The 14,293-nt window shown below is 40.1% G+C and overlaps 1 protein-coding gene across 1 annotated transcript in view; it reads right to left on the minus strand.

Annotated features, from left to right (window-relative positions):
* The window catches only part of LOC140237325 (oxysterol-binding protein-related protein 9-like), an 82,444-nt gene that overhangs the window by 2,366 nt on the left and 65,785 nt on the right, over positions 1 to 14,293 (minus strand). Inside the window, exons 8-17 of the mRNA XM_072317263.1 lie at positions 13,639 to 13,870; positions 12,790 to 12,884; positions 11,587 to 11,749; positions 10,531 to 10,708; positions 9,606 to 9,690; positions 8,165 to 8,275; positions 6,270 to 6,474; positions 2,894 to 2,972; positions 2,295 to 2,386; positions 1,027 to 1,162 (exon numbers count right to left, since the gene is read on the minus strand). Of these exons, the coding sequence (XP_072173364.1) occupies positions 1,027 to 1,162; positions 2,295 to 2,386; positions 2,894 to 2,972; positions 6,270 to 6,474; positions 8,165 to 8,275; positions 9,606 to 9,690; positions 10,531 to 10,708; positions 11,587 to 11,749; positions 12,790 to 12,884; positions 13,639 to 13,870 (1,376 nt within the window). The remainder of the gene's footprint in view (positions 1 to 1,026; positions 1,163 to 2,294; positions 2,387 to 2,893; positions 2,973 to 6,269; positions 6,475 to 8,164; positions 8,276 to 9,605; positions 9,691 to 10,530; positions 10,709 to 11,586; positions 11,750 to 12,789; positions 12,885 to 13,638; positions 13,871 to 14,293) is intronic.

The raw sequence follows: 14,293 nt of genomic DNA on the forward strand, positions 1-14,293 counted from the left end.
TGTTCGTGTGAAAACAGCTCTCATCTCTTCGGTTATTTCATGCTTCATTTGGACAAGTTTTCATATACCATTATGACTCTGGTCTACTCTTTGACCAACACTCTCCATCTCCACTACTCCATCTCAAATGGGAGTGAAAATGAAATCATATTAAAGTATAAACAAAGGGATATCAAGAAGGCACAATAACAGTAACAATAAGATTACATTTTTAAGCTGATGTGATTTTTAAGCCTACGTACTTGTTCAGCTCAACTGCTTCTAAAGAACAATTACAATGTGATTAATTCCCTACCAGGGTAAGTACTATAACCTGCCTGACCTTTACGACACTCTACAAGACCTCTTTGACCTCTTACAGATCAAATATTATCCAAACTATGCACTCGATTCCTTTGGTAAACAGTAGCATAGTTTATAACATCATGTAAAGTGAACTGGCACTAGTAGGAATTGAAATCACAACCCACTCATTAGAGAGGGAGAAAAATAGAGGGAGGGGTGGGTTACAGGGCCAGTTTTCAAAAAGAAAGTAAGAAGGAAAGAAAAAAAAGAGGACATACATGTTTAGTGAATGCAGTGAGAGAGAGAGAGAGAGAGAGCTCTTCTGATCCTCTTTGAAAATATATCCGTGCATTTGTATTATTCTTTCAACATTTTCTTATATTAGTTACCAACATGACATTAAAATTTGCTGGAGACCTGTCCCCTAAAGAGGGTGGCATAAGGCAGGACTTAGCAAAAACTTTAAAGATTCACAACTATTACACACTCACTGGTGTTTCACTAATCTCTGCATTCCCCACCTCCAGTCTAATGCAAAAGGGAATAAGAGGGTGAAGGGTGGAAGTGGGGGAGCATTTCATGAAGCGTTTTGTCTGATATTTTTTCTGACAAACTGTTATAAGCTACTAAAATCACTGCATCTGATTGGCTGAGAGGAAATCTGTCTGTCAAATTTGTCGGACAAAACGCTTTATAAAATGCCCCCAAGACTAGGAAAGTACAGGGTTTCCTCCTCCCTACCTTAGTGTCCCACTTCCGGCTCTCTGCTAGTCTCTCCTTAGCCTCCCTCCGCTGCCTCTCCTCTAGGAAATGCTTGGCGTCTGTCGCTGACTCAATGTCTTGGGTCTTGAGACTCTGGGTTACCTTGTGCCATAACCTGGTAGGAAGGTTGAGAAGTAGGTGACAAAATTCAATTTGCAGTGACATATGTTTTACTGAATACTTGTCATTCAACTAATATCATAGAACATATGAATGCATTGACTCAGAGCAGTAGATCACAAATACAATGCCAACACATAAATGTTCAATGCTGAAGTTCACCTTTGCTCTACTTTTCCAGAGCTCTGTAATTTCAGCAAACAGTTTAAAATAAGGAACAGCTTTTTGATAGCAAACAACAGCATTGCCTTTCAACAAGGAACAATCTAGCCAAGAAATATCTGCTTTTTCAAATATTTCCATCGTGAACTTTGGGTAAATTTGTGTGTAAAAATATTTGGCATGAATCAATATGAAACAAGAATGGAAGGAGGGGGAGCATTCCGTTTCATACTGAAATTACTACAGAATGTGCCCGTCCCATCTTGAGATAGGAGTCATATGAATTGCACAGAAGAGGGAACAGAAATTCTCTTCATTTTTCTATTCCTTGTCTCAAATATCTAATGTCATTCAGTTAACAGCTCAAAATAATGTGGCTCAGTCAGAAGCTCATCTGCCTCACAATCCAAATGGCTCAGGTTTGATTCCCACTGAGTCCAGCTGAGAAATGTGTCATCTTGCCATGCCCTCTATTAAGAGATAGAACACTCTGTCCCTGAAATAGGGTATAAAATGGACATCCTGTGTGAGCTAGCCATGATTAACACACGTAAAAGATCCCCCTTCATTCATTCATTGCAAAGAGCAGGGTGCAAACCCAGTGAAAGTAGTCTCCCTACCCACCCACATATAGAAACAGGCGAATGATTCCACCCACTCAAGGTTTGCCCAGGTAACTAGCAACAGTCAGCAAACATAATCAACCAGGCACCTTGTGCCTTGAAGAAGAAGAAGAAGAAGAAGAAGAAGAAGAAGAAGAAGAAGAAGAAGAAGAAGAAGAAGAAGAAGAAGAAGAAGAAGAAGAAGAAGAAGAAGAAGAAGAAGAAGAAGAAGAAGAAGAAGAAGAAGAAGAAGAAGAAGAAGAAGAAGAAGAAGAAGAAGAAGAAGAAGAAGAAGAAGAAGAAGAAGAAGAAGAAGAATAATGAGGAGGAGGAGGAGCTCTAAAGAGATGTAGAAAGACTCACCTCCTAGACTCGTATTCATCCTGGCTCTCGATGGGACGCACTCTCTTCCGGTTTACCTTCATCTCCTTGGTATCTACAAACACTTCAGTCTCCTGAAGGACAAAAGATACATTCAGCTATCAAACAACACCCAGTCAAAATTTGCAATGAGACGGTGCTAAAAGACTAAAAAACATTCAGCAGTGGTCAAATATGACAGCTCCCAGAAACTGTTGTTTGAATCAGTGAGTAAAATCTGCATTTCTGCTCTAATATTTGATGATAATAACAACAGGGAGAATGACGTAATTGACAATAAATCAATAATAAGAAATTGCATAAACAACAAAAATAATCTAAGTAACAATTACTTCTTACAGTGTATCTAAACTCTTGCAGACAAATATTTCAGATCTCACGTAGTGCAGGCATTTAAAAAGGAGGTGTTTCATTCAAAGAAAACAACATGCAGATGCTGCAATCGTCTACTTGTGTTAATGTTTGGTGGAAAACAAATACACAACATTAACTCAGCAGAAACTGCAGCATGATGGTACATGTGCCTATCGAGACATTGTATGGACGGAATCAAAAAAAGGTACTTCTTATTGGAATCTTACCCCAGAGGGCGTCCTTGAGGTCATGACCCCATTCCACTCTCCCTCCACCGTCAGGAATGGCTTCCTGTCTGACACATGTCTAGATGAGTTGAAAGGCAAAGAGAGAAAGAGAGAAGGGAATATGTCAAGACTTTCACTTCTAACAACTTCACAACCCACTCATGTGTCACATTCTGACAGTCCCATAGGACGGTTATCAGTCATGTAAAAGGAGCTGCAAGGATTACCTAATCCCTCTTCACTGGCATTAAATCGTAGTACATTCCTGTGCAAATTAGCAAAAAATAAAATTGAGGTACTGAATATGGCATTCAGAGAATGAAGCTTTCACACTAAGGACTCAAGTGAACACCATTGTGTATGATGATTTTCCTTCACATAGCAGCAACACTGTCGCCAGAAAGATAAATTCTTAAAGTCACATGGGTACACTACAATCATGAATCTAATATAGAGATTGGTGCAAAGTTTCAAAATATATAGAATTTAGCGCATGCCACAGCAGCCAAAAACTGCATAGGTTAGCCTGGATCAGGGAGGTGGAAGAAAGATGGAGTGTGCTCTTCTGAGTTTCCTTTGAAGTCATGCGTGGCCCCAACAGGCCCCGACAGGGTTTTTTTCCCCCTCCCGTAATCCCATTACTCACGCTCGGCGCACTGCAAGTCGTAAATCTTGTGGCGGAAATCACGACGCGAAATGCATTGTGGTCGGGGAATAAAATGGCGTCCTACGGTGTGAGCACAGAACTCATAGAGTGTATTCTGTAAAGCAGTGGTGTAAGCAGTGGTGGTGGTTCTGGCGATCGTGATTTTGACGGAGACGAGTTTGTTGAGGAGGAATTGCTTTTAGCAAATTCAAAATCACATTGACACAGCAACTAAACGAAATTTGATTTGCAATTGAAACTGAAACTCAGAAAGTTAGTTGGGCCTTGGCTTGGAAATTGGAGGCCAAGGCAAGGGCAAGGCTCAGGACACTGTTTAATAGCGCAGCGTCACCTCAGGTACGCTGCCAAGCAAAAGCATACCTAACGTTAGTCCTAGCTAGTAGACTCTAGTATTTCACAAACTAGAATCTAACCACTGTTAAACGTTAGATTCTACTAGCTCCAGAGGTGTACTCTACTACTTTTTAATTCAATTTTTTGTAACGTTAGCATGGGGTAGAGTCAAGCCGATTACCGGTATTTACCGATGAATGATCGAGGGAGAGTGAGGCGAAACACTGTATATTAAGCTCTGTTTTTCCCCCTAAAATATACTTACAGCATCATACATCTAGGCTTTTATAGATATCATCTTTAATTCTCTACGGAAAATTATTATAATCAAGGCTGATATGTCTAATTTACACTTTTTAACACTCAACTTTCCATTCCAATATGTATTTACTAGTAACTCAAATTCACCGAAACAACGGCAACGAACGCTGTCCCGACGCCTACGCGGCGGCCCTACAACAACCCGACGAGTACGCTGAAAAGCCCCAGCTCGCTCGGGTGCAGACGAAAAAAAAAACCGCCTCGGTCTCTGTGAAGCACTACTTTTACACTCGAACTGTTTGAAAACACGCCCGAACACGCTCATGTAACTTATATCATTTTGAAGATCAAGGTCAGGCCTACCTCTCTAACTATATAAAAATTGCGGAAATGTGCGGGATTTCTCATAATCGATACAGAAACAATATGATGACATCTCTAGCGCACAAAACTTACTGCTCAGTAACTCCGTTGTTTGTGTACCGATTTCGCTGGTTCAAACGGCAATCTCCTCAGCACAGTCTGCTGAACCAGCGAAAGGTATAGACATACCACGCTACCCAATTCTTGAGCCATAAGTTGTAGCTTTCGAAGGGGGACGTCTTTCACTGAATGTAATAGACTGCCAAAATTTTGAATATGACGTCATATTGTTGGTGCCACGCATCGCTTCAAAGCCCGATTTTTACGAGCGTGTGTTTATGGAAGGCTGGAAAGGAGATCATGTTGCGTCGCTCTAGTGCGCCGGAGGGTGATGGGTGGACCGATAAGGCCAGATTTTGACATATTTATCACAGAATGAGGGTTGGATTTCAAGACGTTAATCGGTGTAAGACCACTTGATTTTTTCTCTGAGGGAAGCTCTCAGAGTGCCATCTCCATCTTTCTTCCACCTCCCTGCCTGGATGATAGTTCTCACAAATCAATGGGGCTAAGTCGGGTTACGATTTTGGTCACTGTTAACTGCACACAGCTGAAAACAAGGCAAGTGCCAAATTGTGTCTCGCCCATTCGCGTACAAGGAATTAATATTTTTTATAACTCCCAGAAGTTAATTGACCTGCTTATGACCTTTGACCTTGTGGTGACCTTCAACACCCCAAGGTACATTTACCATCCAGGTTTGGTCACAAACGGACAAAGGGATCAAAAGTAGTGAGCCATAATCGAAACGTGCCATAAAAACATACCATTGGGCCCTAAAAATTTGTTGACCCCTTTCTGTGACCTTTGACCTTGTGATGACCTTTAACTCCCCAAGGGACATCTACCATCCAAGTTTGGTCACAAACGGACAAAGGGATCAAAAGTTATGAGCCATAAACGAAATGCGCCCTAAAAACTTAACATTGGGCCCTAAAAGTTTGTTGACCCGTCTGTGACCTTTGACCTTGTGGTTACCTTCAACTTCCCAAGAGACATCTACCATCACCCAAGTTTGATTGCCATTGTAGCAACATGTGCTGAGTTACGTGTGATAAGAGAGTCTTGCAAGTAAACTTTAACATATGACCTCAAATGACCTTTGACCTTATCATGTGACCTCTTGCGGCACCATAACATGAAGGTACCCCCAGTGCATCCATCACCCAAGTTTGATTGCCATTATAGCAACATGTGTCGAGTTACGTGTGATAAGAGAGTCTTGCAAGTAAACTTTAACGTATGACCTCAAATGACCTTTGACCTTATCCTGTGACCTCCAACGGCACCATAACATGAAGGTACCCCCAGTGCATCTATGACCCAAGTTAGGTTGTAATCCAAGCAACTTATGTGAAGTTATTTGTCAAAAGAGAGTCTTGCAGGTAAACTTTAACATAGAAAAGACAGTCTTGCACATACTCTTTAATATATGACCTCAAATGACCTTTGACATCATCACATGACCTCCGACAACACCATAACATGAAGACACCCCTAGTGCTTCTATCACCCAAGTTTGGCTGCCATTGCTGTAACAGTTGCCAAGTTATGCATCATAAGAGAGTCTTGCAGGTAAACTTTAACATTTGTGACGGACGACAGACGGACGATGGACGGACGACATTTGGATCCCTTAGTCTCGCCTTCACCTCTGGTGGGCGAGACAAAAAGGAGGGTGCTGATACTCACTGCACTTCAGCAACGATGCGGTGCTTCTTGCCACCATAAAACGGCTTCGTCTGGAACGTGACGAGGGCCGAGAAGCCCGTCTTGGCACACGTGATGGAGCACTTGCCGCCGAGCTCAAACCAGGGTATCGTCAGGATGGATCGGCCGTAGCCGTTAGGGAAGGTCATAATGTACTCCTCTTCATGTTTGAGATCAGAGCAGCAAGCTGGAGGTGGGAGGAAAGGAAAAATCAACTAACTTGATAGACTTTTACGGTCAAACCTGTCTATAGTGGCCACCAAAGGGAAACGACAATAGTGGTCATTATGGACAGGTGGCCGCTTATAGACAGGTTCTTCAGCATACTTTTTTCTATTGGAGGGAATTATTTTTAGTGGTTGTATACAGCAGGTGGCCTCTATAGACAAGTGGTCGCTACAACAGGTTTGACTGTACGAACATTTAGGGCTGACTAAAGCATAAAGCTACAATGCAATTATGAGTCAAATATCATCAGTGAGGCTACCATTCACTGTAGAACTATTTGATATGCCTTGCAAGAAATGCATGCAACTTTCGTTACAATGATGTCCTCGGGACCGGCAATTTTGTTTTGTTATGTTGAAACTTAAAATCAGCTGAATAATATTCAAAAAGTATTAAAAAATATACAGACAATAAATTTGGGACCTGAATCTTTACTTTGTTGTAATGATAGTTTTGTTATAACTGTTTTCATTATGACGAGAAAGCACAATACTTGCTTATCAAGGGTCCGATGGTACTACCTCGCAATGTGTCATTACTAGTAAAGTACAACAACAACAACACAATTGTTATAACTATTCACTCTCACTGTTTAACACCTGTTAGATGTTGTTAGGTAGTTGCAGAGTTGAAATTGTGCAGTTACACAGAGGGCAACCGAATACTGATATATGTGAAGGTAAACAAAGGAATGGTGGGAAAAGTCCATGTGTGCTGGAAAATGTAAGAAAAGAGGCAAGCTTGAAAGCCTGCAGATATGCTTGTATGAGCCCAAAAATTTAGAGTTACTGATAGATGGTGAAATTAAAGGGACTGTACAGTACTGGTTGAGGTGGGGATTCATGTTTTGAACATTCCTAAGTGAGATAATGAAAAGTCTCTTATGAAATATGAAAGAGCATGTAATTTTAAGAAGGATTCAACATTTATTTGATGAAAATTGGTTTTCAAATGGCTAAGATATCCAAAAAAGTGCTAATAATAAAAGGCGACATGCCACAACTTTATTAGGATCTCTTTGTTTCACCTTGTTTTTGGATATCTCCGCCATTTCAAAACCGATTTTCATCGAATAAACTTTTGATACCCCTTAGAACTGCATGCTCTTTGACATCTCATAGAGTGGTTTCTGAATATCTCGCAAAACATTAAAAGCTAAATCCTCACCTCGACCAGAACTGTACACACCCTTTAAAGTCTGCCAACATTTTACGCATCAAAATTAGGGAGGTTCCAGATAGGTAATCAAATATCTATTTGTGTGCGTTACAAGCCTTTCAGAACATCACTGAGAAAGTAGAATTTTCGGGTAGCATGACATCTCATAGAGTGGTTTCTGAATATCTCGCAAAACATTAAAAGCTAAATCCTCACCTCGACCAGAACTGTACACACCCTTTAAAATCTGCCAACATTTTACACATCAAAATTAGGGAGGTTCCAGATAGGTAATCAAATATCTATTTGTATGCGTTACAAGCCTTTCAGAACATCACTGAGAAAGTAGAATTTTCGGGTAGCATCCTACGGAATCAGGGTGATTTAGCAGCTCTGTTCCTGATTTGAGCCACAACATGATACAGAGGCAGACCAGACTCAGCTGACGGCATTTCTGTCAACACCTCTCCCTGTCCCTATCATTCACTCACCTTGACCAACCATCTCCACACCTATTGACAGGCCCAGGAACTTGGACTTGGTCCAGATATGACCATTGATGGACATCTGCTTGTCCAGACACTCGGCATAGAAGGCAGAAACTGTGAACACACAAAACAAAATAGTAAAAACAAAAAAAAAATAGGATGATGTGCTCATTCTGGAATTAATGATGTTAAAGCTCCATCCTAAAATTTGCTGTCACTAACCTAACACACAAAAGAAAAGTAACACAGTGACACATACCTTTGTAAATAACATTTTTGCAAGGTTACCACAATCATAATGAAAACATATCAAGATAACATACAGCTGAAATTCTGGTTCCACATGTAGCAAAAAAGTTCCCTTCTTTTCCAAATCTTTAACATGTATCATATCTATCTTTCTTTACCTAAAGGATCTAAATCATACATATTTAATTAAATACTTGCGATGTGGTCTGCTCCAAGGTAAAGATAAAGAATGTGTAATTTCTGCCACAGGAAATACAGCAGATAAAGTAACAATAAATGGCTCAATGGACTGAAGATAAATGTGGGATCCCACTTGGTACAAATGCAAGTCTTTATTCAACATTCCTCAATACTCTCACATGTGACCTTGCTCAGATGGACATCAACACCCATGTCCTCCAGCAGTAACTGGATTGCATGCCAGTAATCATGCTCCCACCAAGATCCTTATCACACTTCTGTACATCCCATACCCAATACGGACATGATAACACATATGCTATGCCCTGTCCAGCAAATAAAACAAGATGTTTAAAGGGTACGGAATATGAAAAGGTGCATCAAGGTAACTATATTTTGCCCAAGTTCACTTACAACATGTTGTGTACATTGACTTCTCCTAGCCCTGTTACAGTTATATCAATATACACTATTTAATAAAATACTGTTCAGTGATTGGTCTACGTCGTGTCATGTAACCAAACATAACATTGCTATGGAGTATATGATGTTGAAAACAAAATGCCAAAGGGGAAAAATGTGCTATACTATGACAACATTCATGGTATTGTTCACTAATACAATCAGAGCACGCCTTTTTGCTATAAATAGTGTGTGAAAAGTGCTGTCAGGATCAGTCTCACAGAACACAGTGTAAATCACACCAAACCTGGATGAGACTTGGAGGAATATTAAATACATGTAAAAACATTTTCCTTATTTTTTTTTCTAGAGGACTTGTTGGAGGGATATCAAACAAATACATCATGCAACGATTCTAGCCATGAGTGAAATCATGTATTCCTTGAAGACAGAAAATAGTGCTATTCCAACAATCTCAGAATCCAAATACAGCCTGTCAGTGCTTGGTTTATTTGTTTACTATACCGTGCACTGTACCCATAGCATTCACAACGAAGACCTCATTTCACTTTCACTAGAGAGTGAGTCTGAGTGAGGAATATGAGAGACTCACTTGGCGGATGATGTGACACCTGCTCTGCTATGAAGGAGACCTGGTCAGACCCTGCCCAAGGCACTGGACCATCCCGAACTTCATTCTGAGGGACAGACACCAAAGAAGGTGTGGAAGTGAGACTAGCTACTACTATCAGGTGATGATTTAAGCTCCAAGTTTAATAAAAACAGAAAACAACTCATATCTTGAGCCACTGAACCAAGACAGTGCATCTCTGGTGAATAATAAATACATCTCTGAGAAAGAGACGGGTGTGGACTACACATATTCTGCAGAGCCAACCATTTTACCATTAAATTAAAATTAACCATGAAATATTATTATTCAAAAGGCAGACTGCTGAAGAAAATTACCATTCTTTTCATTCTATAATTTATTCATTTATATCTCTTTAGGACCTAGATGTTACCAAAAAAAAAATGAAATACAGCCCGAGCCTTGAAATATTTCAAACATTAGTGAAACTAGTGTGAACAAGAACCAAATATCAAAATAAAAAGCTGGTGTATGTACATAAGGGACCCCTCAACAGAACATTACATTGCAAACCCTGTGATCTTTGAACATCAGGAGAAAGCTGCCATGTTTAACAAGACTTCTTAAGTCAACAAATTTCCCTTGTATATGTCATGTCATCAGGCATTTATGTCTGTTTCACTTAAAGATAAAATCAGAAGATGAGTTCGAAATTGAGAGTACAAAGGAAGCAATTTTTCTACATTCACTTTCAGTAGATCAGGCAGACTTTTTTTAGTATTGTTTTTCGTTGCTGCGACACAGCTTAAAAATTCATTTATACCAATGAAAAGATCATGTTTACTAAAATACTGAAACACTGACAAACTAAGAGTCAGAGAAAGACAAATGATCATATGAAGGAATAACATGAGACGGGGGTTCCGTTGCCATGGAGATACCATACCTTGACAGCATCCTCCGCCCTCTCTCCTTTGATGTCCCAGTAACACTGAAAGGTCTCACCAAGGATGGGGTTATAAGGTTTCTTAGCCACGGAGCCCTTACGACCAGCATGGAATGCTGAGAGATACCACCGTACTACCTGGACCATCCGCTCCTTGGGACTCTCAATGTCTGAGATGCTGGGGACAAAAATCATGCAGTGAGATTCAGGGATGACAGTTCAGCGATATTAAAGAAACATACTGCAGAAATAATAATGCAGGCAAACATGTAATATTACCAGTTTTGTGTTTTTGTGCAGGCACCAATATTTCATCTCCTTTAACCCATTGAGGATGATTTGATTTAGCTACAACACGCAATTCCCATAGACACCTGCCCGAGTATACTCGGGACTCGTCCTCAACGGGTTAATATCAGAGTGGGCATGCTGAACGACAACCCGAGATGAAGCAAATCCCTGCTATCAAACTGAGCATAGTTCGTGGCCTGGTTTTCCTCAAAGAAAACACCAATATGGCACAGCATTATCCAGAGTACAAGCTAGATATTCCACTAATGAAATCTTACCACATACCAGCACATCACTGCTGTATAACTTTACATGAATGGAATGTTATTTGCTAAACCTACTGCAGCACAAATTATAAAATTTTTACTGACAATGCTTCTCACAAATATCCTCTTACTATATAATAATTTTTTTACATAATATTGTTATCCAATCCCCTGTCTAGCAGAATTTAGATTTGTCTGTCCCTGCATTTTCCCCCTATTCATTTATTAATTAATTATTTTTTTTTTTTTAAAGATTTATCTGCTTTTTGTTGTGGAGAAGGGGATGGGAAAAGTGAAACCTCCTCAGCTAGATCCAATTAAACAAATAACATTCTATGTTGGAAACATTGTAATTTCATCCTTGTCCTGTGTGATTTTCCTTCATTAAATGTGGTTTCTGATTTGCTGTTTGATCAGTCTGATGGCTATATGATCAGACTCATTCAGTCACTGATGTGAGTACTCACAGAGTACACAGATGCCGAAGCATGATACTTACTTTGCGAACAGTTCGGGATGAGCAAAGAAGTCAGCATACATCTCCAGCAGCGAGCGCGTCTCTAGGATGAAAGTGGGAAGGACGACTTTGGTGAGGTCCATCCCCAGCCGCACCTGGGACAGTAGATGGGTGATGACGCTGCCATGCTTTTGACAGTCCACAGCTGCATGAGAAGATTTAACAGATGGGAGGCAAAACGTGAGTGACGCTGTGATAGATTCCTACAATCCAGGGTCATTATCTTCACTTCATTATGCAAGGTCTATTTTTGTACTGAATGAAGTATCATCAACATCAGTAACCACAAAATCAACTTATTCAGGTAGTCACAATCGTAATAATCATCCACCTACCACCAGCAACACAAGCAACATCACAACCACTTCCACTATTACAACCACCACCACTAGCAAATATTCATTTGAATTTCATCAGGGCAATTTCAATTTTGCTTTACAGCTTAAAGCTAAAACATAGCTCTTAGAAGTGCTCAAAAATTCATCTTCTACCATCTGGAATTTGCTTGCTTACATCTAAAGGGTCTACCAAGAAACTTTCCTGGCTAGCGCGATTTGGCAGGATGATGAGTTGTATTGAAGTATTTTGAGATCAAAGGAGCAGAATAATTTTTATTGTGGTATACAACTTTGATTTGAAAATGTCCCTACCTGTTTAGCTTAGTGGAACTCTAGAATGCTACGTGATATTCGATCATGGCCGTGCAATCCTATTTTCCAACAAGCTGCAGGCTATTCACTCTAGCGTGGAAGATCACTGTGGCCCAAATTTTCGATTATCGATAATGAAAATTACATAGCAACCATGCTCGCGTAAGTTCTGAGATTGTGGAATTCCCATAAGCCTTTTTGGCAAATATTTTACATTTTCATCATTTCCCAACTAAAACTGTGTTCTAACAGCATTATTCCACACATTTCTCCTGCGTATGTGTACATTTTGGAGCGAAAATTGACAATTTGCAGGCATACAAGAACTATGCTGTGGCTTCAATTACAGCTACACTCTGTGTACAAGCATATCACACAGCTTGCGATTGTATGTGAATTACTAGACTCATGCACTGTTTGCTGGCTGAAAAAAGCCACAGACTGTATTCAACCAATAGACATATTAGTTCTCCATCAATCATGGTTAGATATGAGATGAATCTCTCATCAGACAACCATGATATCATCTCCTTACCGTCTTCATCCACGTCCTCCGGGCAGCTGTCTTGTCTTGGTCTGGACTCTTGGGTTAGTCTGTCCGCAACTCGGTCTGGATTTCTTTGGAATACTCTGACATAGTGTCAGAGAGATATGAGAGAGGGGGAAATGAAGATGAGTGGTGGAAATTTAAAAACATAAACCAACATCCATTATGCTGAAAAAGCCATACTTTGAATGCAAGATCAGCAAAAGAGTCAAACTATCACTTACTTTCAGTTACAAAAATAGGGCAATTAGTCTTCATGGTGGTAATCCAACTACACATTGACTTCATACTCTTTCATTTGACTTCTAAATAAAAATCTAAATCTGACTAGTTGGATCAACATCGTCACCATCACTTGATCACATTTAGTCCTTTACAACGATAAGAGTCCAAGGATCCAATACCGTCAACAACAGAAGAATCTTATCATCATTTCTCTCATGCCGTGGCAAGTGTCTGAGGATTAAGCTTAAGTGCCTTCACAACGTGATGATGGTAAGGATACTGATGATGGTGAACAGCATCTCTATAGCGGCATTATTCTGTAAATAATATTCAAAGGCAACCGGCTTCCAAAATGTGTCAAATATTACTCACAAAGTTGCTTGAAAAGATACATGTAGGTTTTTAGTTCAGATTTGAAGGTATTAAGGTTATTTCAATTCTGTGGATGTGTTGCGATACGTACTGTATTTCTAACCTCCTAACAAGTTAAATACATTTCAATTAGACTCTCCCAAATGCCCACTTTTACTGAAATTGTAGCCTGCTTGGCCTCAAAAAAAAGGAATGGGTTATCTGTGTTATACAAATATGGATGAATAGGTCCCTATGTACTTGTCATTATCTGAGTCCTCCTGGTACTCGTCCGCATCAAAGAAGTCGTCTTCATCTGAGCTGGAGTAGGAGAGGGCGGGAATGTCCTGCCGGGGACTCCTGGTCACCGCCATGGGGTCGGAAGACAGGGCGGAGCCCAGAGGAGCAGCCGCAGTGGGGCCCTGGAGGACGGGCTGGGGGACGGCCCCTTCTATCACCTCCTCGGCAGAGTCCAGGCTGGTGTTGGATGATCCTGGTACCAATGAAGGTTTGAAAAATGAAGAAAACAAATTATATGATTGTTTTATACTTGTGACAGGGCATATAAATTGATACAGTTCCTACAGGTGTGCATGCTGCAGAACGATGTTTTCATTACAAATCAAAGAAAAATGTAATGTGGGAAAATGTTGTTATCCTTACCATATGTTTTGTCTGTTTTCAGACTTTGGGGTCCAAGCTTTCTACACTGCTGCATTTCACTGATAGCATATATTACTTTATAAATAATTGAAAATAAATAAAACAAAATAAAACCTGCTATAGGATACAAATTCATTATTTATGAAAGATCAGAAACATCTCACAAATAGCACTGTCTTCCCATCATAGTAATCATACAGACATAAAATGAAATGTATGGAGCATCGGGTCACAAAGCATGTGGACTACTGTA

The sequence above is a fragment of the Diadema setosum genome, chromosome 13 (genome assembly GCF_964275005.1).
Source record: "Diadema setosum chromosome 13, eeDiaSeto1, whole genome shotgun sequence".
NCBI classification, from domain to species: domain Eukaryota; kingdom Metazoa; phylum Echinodermata; class Echinoidea; order Diadematoida; family Diadematidae; genus Diadema; species Diadema setosum.